This window comes from Brachypodium distachyon, chromosome 2 (assembly GCF_000005505.3).
Source record: "Brachypodium distachyon strain Bd21 chromosome 2, Brachypodium_distachyon_v3.0, whole genome shotgun sequence".
NCBI classification, from domain to species: domain Eukaryota; kingdom Viridiplantae; phylum Streptophyta; class Magnoliopsida; order Poales; family Poaceae; genus Brachypodium; species Brachypodium distachyon.
In genome coordinates this window covers 46,202,338-46,218,374 of record NC_016132.3, presented here as the reverse complement: position 1 = coordinate 46,218,374, position 16,037 = coordinate 46,202,338, and the positions used below count along the sequence as shown (strand labels likewise).

The following is a 16,037-nucleotide window of genomic DNA, read 5'->3' as shown; positions in this document are numbered from 1 at the left end:
TGGACTGAGCGTTCCCGGGGAAGCTGACTCAAGAGGGAGAACGAGTGTGACTCAAGAGGAAAAAAAAAGAAAAGAAGAGAAAAAAAAGAAGACCTAAAAGTGGCTTGCCTGAACCGTGGCAATGCACGAACATTTTGCTATTCTCTTAAAAAATCAAACCAATTGCTAGTCAAAATCTTGTCTTATCAAACCAAAGTATACTTTACATTTTGAACAGAGGGAGTACGATTTACTCGAGAATAATATCACAAAGCTTTGAGAAAATCTGCAAGATCAACAATCAAGACGTTTATATTCAAAGTCAGAATTTTCGTAACCTCCTATTTGGCCGGCGTCGTCTACAACATTTCCATCGCCGCAGAGGTCTTCAGTTTCTAGGGATATGGCCTATGGGTGTATTCACAGTGGGGGTTAAAAATACACAATCACAGAAGTCAACACAAACGAAGGCATCGCGATATGTGTACATATCTCAGTAGGTTCCTTGGAACGATAGTCGATCCCGTAGTGTATCGAAAATAGAAGCTGCGGCTGTATTTGTATTCTGTGCTAGTGTAAGCTTTAGACGACCAAATAGCTCATCGCCATCTTTGGCCTGTGATGCTGCCTCTGCAGCTTCCTTGTCCATCTTGAGACGTGCATATGCCTAGAGAAGAACGATGGCAAGATCAGAGAGCATATGCGGGAAAAAAAATTACTTGGTTCTGCTTTCGTTTTAGTTCAAACTTGAATAGTTCAAGGTTCCTAAACTATCGCCTCAGATGTTTCATGATGATGTAATGCTCATGGTAAAACAGACGTGGCTGTTGCTCTATAGCATACAGACTATCAAGTAAAGCCAGGGTTAAAGTTGTACTAAATCAGCTACACTTATTATGGATCGGGGGAGTACTGAAATTTTTCGAGATTTTTACACATCTTTCACTTCATCTATTTGGCCAAAATTTCATCCCAGAGACAAGGCATAAGATACTATTGAATGCCTAATGCTCACCTATGGTTTATCTAAAGACCCGACACTATAGCACCGACCAAAAGTCCCAAGACAGGCCTAAAACTACTCCAGATCTAACCTAAAACTGTTCAATCCTTTAATCTTGACAGTTTATATATTTAATTATGCCTCACATCTATGTTTACTCTATGGATTTGGTCTTGTAGACAACTGAACTTTTTAGCAAGTGATTCTACACAAAATATTTATTTTGGGCTATATTTTAGTTTTGTTTTTTTGCAAAACGCTATTTGAAATAGCGCAACGCTATGGGCTTATAGCAGGAAATAGCATGTATAGCATCTGCAGCAGGCCGCCGCTAAATCTTATAGCACGCTATTTAAAACAAGAGGTTCTCCGATATGCATAAAGCTTACTGTATGATCCCTTAATTGTTAGATGAGATGTTAACTAAATATAAAAAATATACCTCAGATCTTTCACCGGGATCTGTTAATTTTGGGACATATTTGAGAGCTTCCGTTTTTTTACCAGCATCAATGCATGCTTCAACGAAAGGTTTAAAGCCTGCAAGTAAAAAGAGGACAACAACATATTCAGTACAGTGAACAAATATTGTTATGATGAAAACTATAATTTGCATGGAAGAAACATGAACTTGATATTTCTTCAGCACAAGTTCATTTCTCACGAAAATCCAACTCAGATAAGAAAACCTACCTCCTGGTGGTTTCCTCTCTTTCGAGAATGTTTCCAACGCATCCCAATTCCCAACTGTTGCTAAAGCACACGATTTCAGCCAGTACCACCTTTTATCAGGAACCTAGCAGCATTGTGGACATTAGAAAGATGAGGTTACAATATTCATCAGCCATGTTTGTTTTGCTCGAAGGCATCCTTAGTACCTTGAATTCTGACTTCACTTTGACTGCAGCTCGTTCATTTCCCATTGCTATACAAGTCTTTATTGTATCACTAACACTAGAACCCACAAATATTGCTTGCTTTGTGGAAACTTCTAGTTGATGCTGCACTCTGGAAGCAAGGGAAAAATCATCAGAAAATGGTTAAGTTATACCGCTCATAAGCACAAAGAAATATCACCCCCAACCTCCACCAATGGATTTCACTTAAAATTGGCTACAGCATGGAAGCAAATGGGGTTTGTGAGATGAAAATGAAATAAGTGCGAACCTATCCTACAAGCTGGGAAGCAAATACTAGTTTCATGATGACTGAGTCTGAGTGGATAACTGGATATGCACCATGTTTAAGTACATTTAAAGTGGAATATGCAATTTACTTTGCCTCATTTTCAGGTGTCCCAAAGCTTTCATCATTTGGTGAACCTTTTTTGTGTGGATATTGCACACTCCGATTAAGATCTTTCTGATACTCATCAGTCATCACTGACCTCGCAGATGCTAACGACCAAAATCCATTACTTTCTCTAAGAATGAGGCGATAATGTCCTCACATCACAAGGGATTCTGATAAATCATCATATACCTTAGCAACTTTGCATGCTCTTCAGCAGATTTGGATTCAAAAATATGTTCCTTTGTCTCGGCAAAAAGCCTGTGGGCCTGCTCAACTAGCCTCACTTGTGGACCATGGAGAGGAGACCCCTTGCTTGCAACTGGGATCTTCTCCAATTCTCTCGACTCCTTCAACAAAAGAAAGGCAGCATCCTGCAATTGCTCTAAATATTTTAGGCAAGGAAATTTGCATGTAATGAAGCAATTCATCCTAGGGGATACTACTGATTGTAGCACACCAAATTTGTATCCCTTCCAGCACATCTTACTGAGCTTATCTAAAAGTGACTCAACTGAAATAGTATGGAAGGCAATATGTAGGACACGTTAGAATAATAGAGAGTAATAGACAGATCATCACGTATGAACCTACTTGGAGTCTCCCCGTTGATAGAAAGAAGTCCTTCAAAGCTTCATGCTTAGAATGTCTGTGCACAAGAGAGACATGGACTGTATTCAACAAGAGCAATACATGTAACAGAAGAACCAGGAACTGGACACAATAAATCACCTTGCATATGCCATAAACAAATCTCGAGCCAAAGGCCTTGCATTGATTACACCAAAAAAATCCAAAGGAGCGTTCTGTAAAATAAAATTATGTCAACAAACATTAACAAGGACATAATGAGTGGAAACCAAAATTTTTTATAGTTCCCAAAAGGTAGTCAGAAGACAAGAGCATGCTCATTGTTGGTTTCCATCGATTCTCAGCAGCAGTGCCTTATCTGGAACAGTAATGGAATTAGGAGAGGAAGGGAGATCCACTTACCTTTTCTACAGCTACCTTCTGCCAGATATGGAAAAGCACAAGGTACACAAGATCAGTATCACCACTCTCAATTGACTTCTGTAATGCTTTGTCTTGTTCATCGATGCTTAGCAACAAAGGAATCTGAAAGTAAAATAAATAAAGAAATGAGAGGGTGGCATCTACTAGTGTTTATTCCTTTCTTCCTCTTTGTTTTTGTGCAGTTCCCGACAAATGTCTCCTGTTTCTTACAGTATATTAGCATCCTGGAACATACAAGACCAGCTGCAGCTGTGACACGTTCTGAACAAGATTATGCAACAATTAACACAGCACTTATGCACATGGAAGATACAACATCAGTTACATGTGCCTGTGGCACCGGCACACATCAATGCCCATGAAGGCAGCTCTTCGAGCTTAGCGCCAGGGCTGTCCTGGGCCTCTGCTCTGACAAGCGCGTGATGTGGAATGGATCTAGCATATTCAGATAACAGTTGGGTAGTTCAAGTTTGGACTTGGATATTGCTCCATTCCCATGTCTACCTACAGGGCATACTTCAATTTGAAACATTAATAATTCAAGCTAAGATGCTAATGTTCAGTGAACTATGGTAAGAAACACTACCGTAGGTACATTATCATATTTAGGAATAGAGGAAGTATGGTGCAAAAATATGAAGATAATCAAGATACAGGAACCATCAAAGCTATTTCCTAAAACATCCAAAGTCCAAGAAAGTGCTGAAACAGTGGATTGCTAATTCAATCAGTTAGAACTATCCACCTTACTCATTAGCCAAAAGAAGCTTATACACCTTACTCAAAAGCCAAAAGAAAACTTGCCTGTTTCGAGAATTGGGACTCATGGTCAACGAGCATTGCAGCCAACTTTCGCCGGCCGCTGTTATCTGCATGAGCTGCCACTGCAGCATATGATATGCCTTTGCATAACCTAAGCTGCAACGGTAAGAACATGCCAAGCATGGGAAAACAAACACTATTAAGTATTGGCAGGTAACATCAAATATCGAGTCAGACTATAGGAAACACAAACCTTGTCAAGTAGACCTTCAAGAAGGACTGTATCTGGAATTGCAGCTGACGCTGCTATTTTCTCACATGCCCAATGCATAATCACAACCTCCTATAAAATATTTTAAGGTGCAAATAGAGCTGGTATCACTTAACCAAATACATTAATTGCAATTAGTGCAAGAATTCACAACAGTCTATCCTTTTTACCGTCAAACTGGCAAGTATTCCTTCTGGTACTGTTAAGACCTTACAGGACTACCAGTCACTTTGCATACAAACTCAAATAAGTAATAACAAATTTAGTGTTTTGTATTGTTCTTCTGCCAAAATAATAATAACAAAGAAAAGCAAACATAACTTTATTATGCATATGGTGAGTTAAGAACAAGATTATGCAACAATTAAGACAGCACTTATGCACGTTGAAGTAAAATTTACCCGGAAAGTGAAGGAGAAGAAAAAAGCAGTTACCGGATTCAGGTTAAGGTACTCAGAGATGCGAAGTGCCAAAAGATGCTGATTAGCATTAATCAGACGTCCAATAAGCACAGTTGCAGTAAGCAACTACACAGAAAACAAACAAGAACCATAAGATATGATATAAAAGCTAACGAAGATAAGAGAAATGTTTAATTCAGAATCTGAAAGCAATACAAACCTTGTACTGCTGAATGGTAAGCGGCATTCCAATCTCAGGGTCACGGACAGCATTTAGAACTCGTAACGTCTTGCACATTTCTTGGAAGCGTCCATGCGGAAATCGACTGCCAAAGCCAACTGGGTATCAATACCAAGTTCAAATATCAGCAATAAATTATTCTATATAGAAGAATGCTAGTACCTAAAGTGTTCCAAATAAAGTGATGGTCAACAGTGGTAATTAATAACATGTTCTTTGGCTGTGTTTGCGGGGATATTGAGAAAGTAGACCGCATTTTCTTTGGCTGTGTTTTAGCCCAACTCATGTGGGCACGTGGTCGGGAGATTCTCCTCTATGATTGGGATCCTAGGGACTTGGCCTGTTTCCTTGGCAGGGTCCATGGGCTTTCAGGGGCTTCTCGCAGAATTGCTTGGGAGTCTGTTGCTGCGCAATGTTGGGCTATTTGGGGGATTAGGAGTAAATATACTATTGAACATAAGCTCCCTTCCCACCCCACTAACTGTAATTTCAATACTGCTTTGCTTCTTCAACTCAGGTCCCCGATGGCAAGTTCGATGGACTCCCAGGCATTTCCGACAGCTGCAACAGAGTTTAGACGCATCCTTGCGACCCTGAAGCCCACCACTATTCCTCCAAGCTGATGCTGTTTTGTGGATGGGGCTCTTTTTGCTGTGCCTTTTATTCAGTTCGTAATCCACTGTAAGCTGGTCTCCCCAGCGTTGTTGCACTCTATTTGGCCGGTTAGCTTTATATATAAAGTCGGGCACATGATGCCTTTCGTCTAAAAAAAATTAGTAACATACTCTTGTAGCATTCCAATATTGCAAGATGCATGAGGTGTGGCAGTAGCAGCAAGGCATAATACTGCTGTCCAAGTTTAAAAAAGTCAAGGCTGATCTTACTTTGCTAGGCTTTAGGGTCTCCGATTCCCTGTCCAGTACTCTTACTTCTGTAGTTAATCACTTTTAATCTTTTGTAAGGTTCGGTGGGGAGAAGGAAACTTTCTCCCTCTCCGTTATGTACATATGTAACTCTGGTGTGTTGTTAATTTTATCACATTAGGACTTTAGGAGCCTCTCTCCTACTGTTTTTGGGTCAGAAAAAAAAGGTGGCCAATAAATTCAGTAAGTCAAAATATGTAAGGTCAAGCAATAAGCAACATATCTAACCTAACTTTTAAACAAAGCTCTTGGTTGGGCAATCTGGCCAAATTAAGCAAGCTTCTATGTAGGCTCCTAGAAGACCTTATGCCCCAGCCAAGTTGAGAAGCTTTTATTGTAGTGGAAAAGGAAGGGCTTCTCTCAAATACTGTTTTTTCTCAACTATTGTTGCATCTACAGCCAAGACACTAGACATGCATTCTTTCGCCAGAAAACGACAGGAAGTAGAAAGGGAAACCCATTGAGCATTAGTGCATCCATAAAGTCCTCCTAGAGGAGTGCCAGGGTGTCCATGGTTTAGAGCTGGGAATGTTATCGATGCTAGTCAAGTTACTCCAGAAGACTGCCCTCTTCCAGACAAGACACACGAAGAGGGAGCAAGTTTGTTGTTCAGCAAGAGCCGATTGGGGTACGAAGATTCACTTGTAGAGAAGTATAGTACCAAGATTAATCTGAGCAGTGAGAACTTCGCTGTCAAGCCCCTGACTCGCTAGCTGCTGCTGGTGCTCTTACCACAGAGGCAGGGGAACAGGACAGAGGTTGAGGATCAGGAGAGGCAGGGTAAGATAAGCATTACTGGACACTTCCAGGGTTGGGCGTATCCAGCATGTATCAAACAAGTATCGGAAACATATCGGCATTTATATTGTGATATACTCGATACTTCACCGATATACGTCGGCGTGTATCAGTATTGGATATGATATCTCATACGGATATGCTAGGCCAAACAAGTACTGATGCTGTGTAGCCAGAAGTTTTAGCATACAATAACAGCGCTATCTACTACAGTTTAACCTTTGCATGCAGCTATTTGGAGAGGGTTGGCATAATACAAGCTCTGTTTTACAGTTTGGTCAATGATCAGTAGTTCTCTAAGAAGTACAACATCATGCACATTTTTTAGTTGAATGTGTTCATCTTATCCTATGCAGCAATTCCCTAGCAGTGTAGGCAAGAAATGCTGGAGCAAATGATGTCACCCAACTTGACAATCCAGTAAAAGGAAAAGTAGGGAATAATCCAACTGAGCATTTCACCGGAGTCCAAAAAAACACTAGGGATTAAGGGCTTATGTTAGACATGAGAAAGAATCAACTGAGCACAAAATAACCGGTGACCTCATACTGTATCAAATATATGTTATTTTAAATTCAGCAATTTTACATGTCAAGGCTATATAGTACTCATATGGTTTCAGCTTGACATTGGTAACTAGTAAGTGATGTGCACGGGTTCCACGACAGTAAGTGATTACTTGGAAATAAGAAGAAAAACACAGATGTAAAAAAGCAGCATCCTAAAGATAGAAAGAAACCTGCAGAAAGCTAGCCCATAAGTCGCAGCTCTCAGTAACGTATGTTGGCGTGAAACATCAAACTCATGCCCAGCAGCGTCAATACAAGCCTCAATCGCCTCGGGCAAGGAGGATGATATTAGCTGATAGTTATCATAAGCCTGCAAGTGTAGATTACTTTTATTGTCTTATCTTTGGTTTTCAAGAGAAAGAGGACCTATTTATGAGATGAGACGAAAGAACAATTTCCGAAATGATCAATAATATTTTTATAATACAGAGATATCAAACAGCCCTGATATAATTCACAAGTTCCACATGGTGAATGCAATAAAGTACACTGTAAGAAAAATGTCAATGTTGTGCACTCAAAAATGTCAATAAAGCCACTGTCAAAAATAAAGTGTGAAATAAGCAGAGAGCCCAAAATGTGGTATTATTGCCAGTTTGGGGGATTATTGCTGGTCCTGGAAGCTTAGTACGACACCCCATGTCATGGATGTTTGGTGTTTACCCTATATGTGATTGGTTCGATGATCTCAAAATGTTACTCCAATCCTTACAATGATTGATCATCGAGTGTCTCTGAGCTTGCCGGTACAATGATAGATAGACCACTTAGCCTCTCCCTCTCCCCCTCCTCTCTCCCTTATGAGTACTGAGGCAGGCAATGTTGGCTAATCCACAAATTTTGTGATCCATACAGACTGTGATGACTCACCATTGACTCCTCTGCTGTTTCCAGCCTTAGGTCCTAGACGAACAGAGGAAGAGAAGAGGCAAGCAGTACCCCTTTGCTCGATGGAGTTATGTGCAACTATTGACAATACCTGGTCTGAGGTGCAACAAGTGACACAACACCTGGAGCCGTTAACTCTTTATTTGGTTTTCAGGTAACAAATCCTAGTGGCATGGATGGGATTGGGATGAGCACCTCTAATGCTTGGGACACACACTACCCTAATACATATCTAGACTTCTTAATATACATCAAGTACATCAACTAGTTTAATCTTGCTCATTATAAGTTGTTCGATGTTTATGCTATATTGTTGAGACGGATATGTTAATTCTGTAGTTGGTTCACATGGAGCCATATTTGTATTATGTTTAATTTCAAGGCCATATTGGGCCATATACTTGTGTGGATGGATATACCCTTATTTTCTTGTCATTGATGTCTATAAGAAAAGAAAAGGCTAACACTACTGAAATTTTTAAGTACACCTAGACTTTGTGATATTCAGCTAAGAGTTGTAGCATTCATTACAGTCCATGACAGTTTGTGGCATGGCATGAATCCAATCAAGGGAGGAGCAGACGATGAGGAGAGAGAACAGGCAGGCTAAAACACCAGGAGAACAATTTATAAGAGCTAGGAGAGAGTTCGGATCAGAATTAGGCAAGTGGTTGGGGATTACTTGGAGTCCTAGACTCCTAGTCGTTAACTGAACTCCAAGTATGTTAAGACCAGTCCTTATTATGGCAAGCAAGAAGAAACCACTGCCTCCTATAATTGCTATCTCTCAAGTAGTGATCCTGGCATGAATCAAGGTTTGCATCCTCTCAAGTGATTACACAATGCACTAAGCTAGCAACAAGTGGATGACAGCAGTAAAAGACAAACGGATTATACATTTTGAGGCATACATTATCTACATAAGAAAGGAAACTAAACAGTACCTTAGCACTTTGTTTGTCGTAGTGATCTCTAGCATCATACAGTAATGCTGCTGGGGACATGCTTCCAATGCCAAAAATTAATGTACTAGAATCTGGGACTCGGTGTAGAAATTCCATACTTGAATTTGAGAGGATTCTTACGCCATCACACTCTGGAATGAGCATTATGGGTTCATCATAATTATACTGCACTGGATCTCCATTGGGGCCAACCATCAAAAGCACTTCAGGCCAGTAAAGGAGCACGCTGTCCAACCCACACCAAGCTATCTGATCCGGTGGTAGCGCAGACTACAAGATTAAAGATACTAATGAATAACTGTGCAAGAGTATTCCAGTAATTCATGCCTAGACAACTGATTAAATACACCAATATTAGCCAAAAATCACTAACAGATCACACTAGACAGTGCAGTAAACCTAGAAACTTACGTCACACTCGTACTCAAATATGACCCTGGAGAAATCCGTGGGGATTACGAGCAGGCGGCCATCATGTGCAAACGCTGCAAGCAGCTTCCCGTTAGGTGACACCGCCATTTTCTGCACGGGTCCAATCTCCAGGGTCTCTCCGAGTACCTGCACGCCATCCTCATCAACCGCCACTACCCGATCGCCGACTGCGAGTAGAACCTCTGGGCTCCCGGACATGACGAACTGTGGCTCCACCACTGCCATACATAGCACCTGCTCATCCTCGCCAACGCACGGGTCAGCAAGCTCCCGCGGGTGCGGGTCGTCGACCTCGATGTCGGTGGTGACCACGACGCGGTTGTCCTCGGTGAGGATAGCCACACCACCTCCCCAGAAAACAGCGTCGGCGACGCCGCCTGAGGCGGGCGGGAGCAGGGGCACGGGGCTAGAGCTAGGCATGGGATTCAGATCGGGGAGGCGGAAACGGAGGAGGGAACCATCGGAGAGGAGGGCGAGGAGGTTGAGGGAGCTGGAGAAGGCGAGCGAGTGGAGGCGAGGGAGGTGGGGCGTCCACGGGGACGAGGCGAGGGGGTGGCCAGAGGAGGAGAAGAGGAGAAGGCGGCGGCGCGAGGGCTCGGAGTGGAGCTGCACGATCTTGGAGTCATCGCGAACAGCGGCGATCGGGCCGCCGAAGGGAGCGGCGGCGACGATGTGGTTGGAGAGGTCGAGGCGACCGACCCCGCCAGTGCCGCCGCCGGAGGAGGAGGCAGTGGTGGTGGCCGGGGAGGACCAGGGGAGCGGGGAGTAGATGGTGATGCGGCGGTAGAAACGATCGGAGAGGAGGTCCCACTCCGCCGCGACTGAGACGGAGGAGGACATGGCCGGCGGCGAGGTCGGAGCGTGGCCGGATCGCTCGCGAACCGGGGGGGAACCGAGGAAGGGGGGTTGGAGTTGGACTGACTGGGGAACCGAGTTTTTTTTTAGAATATCTGGGGAACCGAGTTACGGAGTACTGTAGGACGGATAGGCCGCTGACAGGTGAAGGACAGGCCGGGCCGGCCTGGCTTGATCATCTTCGTTGCTGCACGGCACAGGGCCACAGGTCCACAGCCCACAGCTATTTCCTAGCAGGTCTTGGCGCTCGTTTCCCCGACTCCTTTGATGTAATCCGACGAGGAGGACATGGCGGCGGCGGCGTGGTCTCGTCGGCTACGGAAGCAGAAGCAGCGGGACAAGAGGGAGACAAGACTGGAACGTGTCCAGAGATCTGGATTCCGGAAATCCGCTATCCATGTGGTCGTCCGTATTTTGCTGTTGTTGTGTTTACTTTTGTTTCCCGCAAATTTTTGCATGGGTTTCATATCTAGCTTACCCCAATACCATACTTGTTTGGGACAAAAGGCTTATTTCTTAAGAAAAAAAAGATTGTTGTTGTTATTATTTACAAATGGAAAATAAAAAATATAGCTGAAATTTTTTGCAATGCCAATTTTTCTAAAGCACACAATAATAGCACTCACAGAAAATTAAAAAATAGGCTGAAAGGAATTTGGAAGGAGTTTCAAATTCCAAGCCTATTTTCCCGCTCATTCTCGAGCCCAGCCCAATGATGGCTGCGGCCCACGCGTTTCTATCGGAGAAGCCCAACGCAGCTACTACTCCTATCCATCGGGCTGACCCGGCACGGTCCGGGCACGAGGAGGTGGCGACCCGGTACGGCCGGCCCGGCACGGGTCGGCAAGAAATGGGTCCGTGACGTGCCAGTTTGGCCCACTAGCCTCATCTGAGGAAAATGCCCGGCACGTGGTGATTTCGTGCCTGGCTCGGCCCGCTCGCCTGTTTTCCACTGTTCGGGCCTTCGGGCGACCGAGAAGAGGGAGCGACCGAGAGAGACGAGTGGACGACGGAAGGTCAATTGGGTGATGCCGCTGACGCGATTCGGCCGGTTGGGTCGCGCGGACGTCCCAGCTACGGTAAAATAGGATCGTGCTTCTGTGCCTTGTGCCTTTGGTTGTGGAAATCATACCTCTCGTTACCGAAATCGTGCCAGGCGATTTCGTGCTGGCCGTGCCGTGTCGGCCTTGTTCCCTTGTCGTGCTCGTACCGCGATTTGTCGTGTCGTGCTCGTGCGAGCCCATGGGCCGCATCTCAAGAAAAGCTTGGCACGAGGTGGGCTTCCTGCCTGGCCCGGCACAATTTGGCCCGTGCCGTGCCATTTTATGGGCCGTGCTTTCTTTGCGTGCCTCGGGCTGGCCCGAAAGAACCAGACCCGATGGCCAGGATTAGCAGCTGCGTCTTTCCTAGGCGGCGTGGACGATGTCCTCGTGCACCGGCTGTTCCTTTCCCGTGTTAGCCCCACAATGGGTCCACGCACAAATAAAATGATGAATACAAGTTTTCTCCTGGTTTAATTTTGTATCGTACAAATTAGGGGAATCGTAAATAGGCCTCACTTGCTAGAGTTCACTCACACGAGCTGTGCCAAAGGAGCAGTAGCAAGAGCAGCACACTCCATGTACAACGGCGGAGAGAAGAGAGGAGATGAGAAGCCATCGCCCATTAGCTAGCCATGCTGAAGTGCGGTTACTTCTACGTGTGGCAGCTGGTCCGGCTTGTTGTCACCTCGGTGATCGGGCTCATCATCATCGGCCCCGCCTATGGCGCCGGGGGAAGCAAGTGTCAAGAGGGACACGGGCTAGCGACACCGTCAAAGCCTGGAACTGGTTCCGTTTGAAGGTGAGTTGGGCTAAATTAACCTCAATTGCTAGCATTCATCCCGCGTTAGGTGTCGTGATCATGGTGGGCAGAAATTGTTGCCACCCCTTTTCGAAAAAAACAATCTTGCCCTTGGTAGGAGGAAATAACATTGACATAAATAAGAAAGAATCTTTCACTCTTTTGGTGTGGAAAATGTGAACCCCATGAGTGAGAAATGGTTAGACTAGTGAATATACTAATGTGAACCCATGAGTTAGAAATGCATGGTAAGCCTTATGAAAAAGGCAAAAGGGTCTTTTTCACTTGGTGAGTTGCATTCTCCTCGTCAAAGCTGAAAATGTAAAATACACTTACTTGGTGAGCACACAAAAATGCAAAATCTGTTTGATTCATAGCCAGGCAAATTCACTGTGAGGAAATGACACCCTTTTAATTACTAGAACACCCCGTTTGGATGTAGATATTCAACCCCAGAATTCGAAATTGGTATTGAGTGTCTTCCAATTCATCTGTTTGGGTGGTCTCGGAATCAGTGACTGGAATTCCCTTCGAATTCCAATCGGTACCCTTCGCAACTACGAGCGCCCTCAACCAATTCCGAGCTCTTCCGCTCGGTTTTGGGTTGAATTCGCCCACTTCCCGCACCCTCCCCCACGTGCGTTCACTTATACCTCTTCGCTCGCTCCTGTATAGCAAAAAGAAGCCGGTAGAGAAAGAAGAGGAGGAGAAACAGGAGGCCCCCATCCTCACTGCCGCCTGAGCTCTCCAGCGGCCCTCCTTCCCCGGATCCAGCGAGACCCTCCGCCGTCGTCTCTAGGCTGCCATTGCGCCCGACCTCTTCCCCGTCCCCGCCCGTTGCTTCCGCCCCATCCCCTTTTTGAGATCCGCCGTCGTCGTCTCCGGCGAGATCCGGCGCTGCCGCCTCCGGCCCGTTCGTTGATACCTGTTCCATCCTTCCGCCGCCCCGTTCTTCACCTTGTCCAGCGAGATCCGACGCTGCCGCCTCTGGCCCGTCCGCTGCTACCCCGTTCCATCCTTCAGCCGCCCCGTTCTTCACCGTATCCGGCAAGATCCACGGCCGGAGGCCCGCCTGCTGCTACCTCATTGGCAGCGCGCCGTTCTTCCCTGGATCCGGCAAGATTCGCCGTGCCGCTTTGGCCTAGCCCGGTGCCACGTGGCCACGCCTCCTTCCTTTTGTCTTTCAACCGACGGAAGCCATGAGCCCAGCCATGAAATTTCCCCTCACTCGTCTCCTTTCCTCTTTGATTTTTGTTCTGCTGTACAGAGAAGTTGTGCTGCTGTATGGAGAAATTTCTGGATGGGGAATTTGTTTTCACTTTTTTTGTAATGTTGCCACTGTAATGGATATTGTTATTAGAATATTTTTCATGTTTTTCTGTTTTTAAAGTAGTATATAATCATTGTACAGTTTCTTAATTTACAATTCCGTTGTTTCTACATCCAAACATGAATTGGAATTGAGTGTACTTTACAATTCCAACTATCAATTATATGCAAATCCAAACAGCTACAATGGTATTGTAGGCCAATTCTATTTAGACTCAGAATTGGAATTCCTACTCAATTCAATTCCACACCTTGAATATCTACATCCAAACAAAGCCGAATGAGTTTTTATTATACGGGCTCAATGCCATGCAAAGAAGACATTCTGGCGGAGGTGCAAGGAAAATAAACCTTTATGACTCATATCTTGCAACGATCTATAGAGTTGGACCCATCCCTGGGACACCCGATCGTTCGATCTTGACCGACAGGGTGTGCAACGAGAGTTGGGTTACCGCGTGCTGGGTCATATGGGATTGTTTTCCCACGCGCAACCGGTTCCCCATTTCTGTCTTTTTCTCCCTTGTTCTTCCATGTAAACAATCACCATGATGTGCTTTAGCGATCTAGAGTTGGAATCAGAGAGAGATAAAAAATGATGCCAATCGAGTACCTGGAAATACCAACAATTAATGGAAAGGGGAAAAGCTAGTGCCAAGAGGTACACAGGCTAGCGACATAGTGAAATCCAGGATCTGGTGCCCTTTAAAGATGGGTTGGGATAAATTAAACTCAATGCTATCTTTGATCCCATGTCAGGGTGCCGTGATAGTGGTCCGTGTCATCACTAATTCCCAAGGATAACTTTTCTTAGTCACCTTGGCAGGAACATGAGTGTTGTCTGTTGTCGGTGGAAGAGGATGGGGGATTCTCGCTTGTGTCGTGTGGTGTCGCCTAGCAAAAACTTGGGTGAACATACCCTTGTGATTGAATAGGACTTCACAGGGACAACACTCATCTCGAGGCTAAAGAGCTCACTCTAGCATAGTTCGAGTATTGGTCATCTCCTTCAACCCTTGCCGATTTTGCTTTCTTCTGATATACCTGTTGAGTTTTTTGTAGTGAGTAGGGATGGAGTGTAATAGCATAGCTAGCAGAAATTTCCATGCAGGGCGTGTAAGCGACGGCGTTGTGCCTCTAGTCGCCCCCAATCTATCGTGCCCGCTCCATGAGTTGGTGGGTATCCGTTTGCGGATATCGGTGGAGCGAAACCTTATTCCATATATACCCACGCTCCATGGGTGAAATATCCGTGGATGCTCTTGTGGATATCCATTGCCATCTTAACCCAAGCATTGCCGAGCTTCTAGCTAAGGACTGTAGTATGTACCTTTTCTGTTGATAAAACTCCATATTCAATCGTAAAAAGAAAATAATACCAAAAAATATTAAATTTCAATTATTTAATACCAACAAGTACAAAGGGGACCTATCTGACACTCAATGACGTGATTCGGCATGCCGGCAAAGTAGAGTGCACCGCACACGAGGATACTTGTTACGTTGATGGCCTAGACATCGGGGTGACGGATCGAAGTGAGCTCGCTCCATGCACCGGAATCCTTGCCAGCTGCGGTGGTCGCAGTCTTCCGCAGCACAAAGCACTGCCACATTGTAGCATGCGTAGTCTTCCAGCAAGAAGGGCTGAGACAAATAGTGTTGCTCGTCCATCGATCATTGGGTCCCAGACAGAAAGGCCAAAATCCCAATCCTTGGAACGTGAAACTGAAGGTGAACAAGAGGGTTCGGCCATGGCGGGAGTCAAACGGGCACCAGCCATGTGGACGGTCGGGTTGGGAGAGGAGGTTGGGATGAACCAGCAGTAGTCATACCGAGGTCCTTGGATCTTGTGGAGGAATCCTAGCACTGGAGGTGTCCCGTGGAACTCGCGGTAGCTGCGGCGGAATCCGCGGTTGGCGAAGATGCGGTGCCACGGCTTGCAGAGACTGAGGAGGCGTGGATGCTGACACCGTTACTATGTCCTCCTCGTCAACTAGGGAATTATGCCCACATAGCTCGTGGTCTAGGACCCAAGGACTAGCGCAGAGAGATGGGACATGCCCTGATGGCTGATGAGGCATTTTTCGGTTTCTGAAGCCCAATGCTCTCGGACATTGTGCCATTGGCGGTTGCGACCATACCACCAACTATGAGGTGGCCTTTCATATCATTCTTTGTTGGTATCAAATGGAGATGATTGCAACCATACCACCGTTGTATACTCGTTGAAGACTGGTTAGTGGAGAGCGCTATCGTCCGAGCTTCACCTCGTTCATCCAAGACATCTTCATCAAGGGACCGAAGTGAGCTCACTCCATGCACCGGAATCCACTGAGTACAGGCGGGCGGATGCGATTTCATTCTTCGCACACGCTGTCCTGATTGCTGAAGCTTAGATCCCATTGCCAACAAAGCATCTAGAGAAAGAAAGGAGCAATGTGACAACGCTCTAAAAAGCGTAGAAATTTTAATGGT

At 45.2% G+C, this 16,037-nt stretch overlaps 1 protein-coding gene across 1 annotated transcript; it reads right to left on the bottom strand.

Annotated features, from left to right (window-relative positions):
• Positions 1–140: 140 nt before the first annotated feature.
• Positions 141–10,532, bottom strand: LOC100824908 (protein VACUOLELESS1). Its single transcript, XM_010233812.3, has 15 exons — positions 9,516–10,532; positions 9,084–9,374; positions 7,422–7,561; positions 4,941–5,046; positions 4,754–4,846; positions 4,302–4,391; positions 4,091–4,204; positions 3,266–3,388; positions 3,005–3,078; positions 2,867–2,921; positions 2,465–2,646; positions 1,861–1,990; positions 1,676–1,778; positions 1,425–1,522; positions 141–646 (listed from the first exon to the last, which is right to left on the bottom strand). Exons 1-15 carry the CDS (start codon positions 10,374–10,376, stop codon positions 473–475), a joined length of 2,634 nt encoding a protein of 877 aa, XP_010232114.1. The 5' UTR covers positions 10,377–10,532; the 3' UTR covers positions 141–472.
• Positions 10,533–16,037: the final 5,505 nt, after the last annotated feature.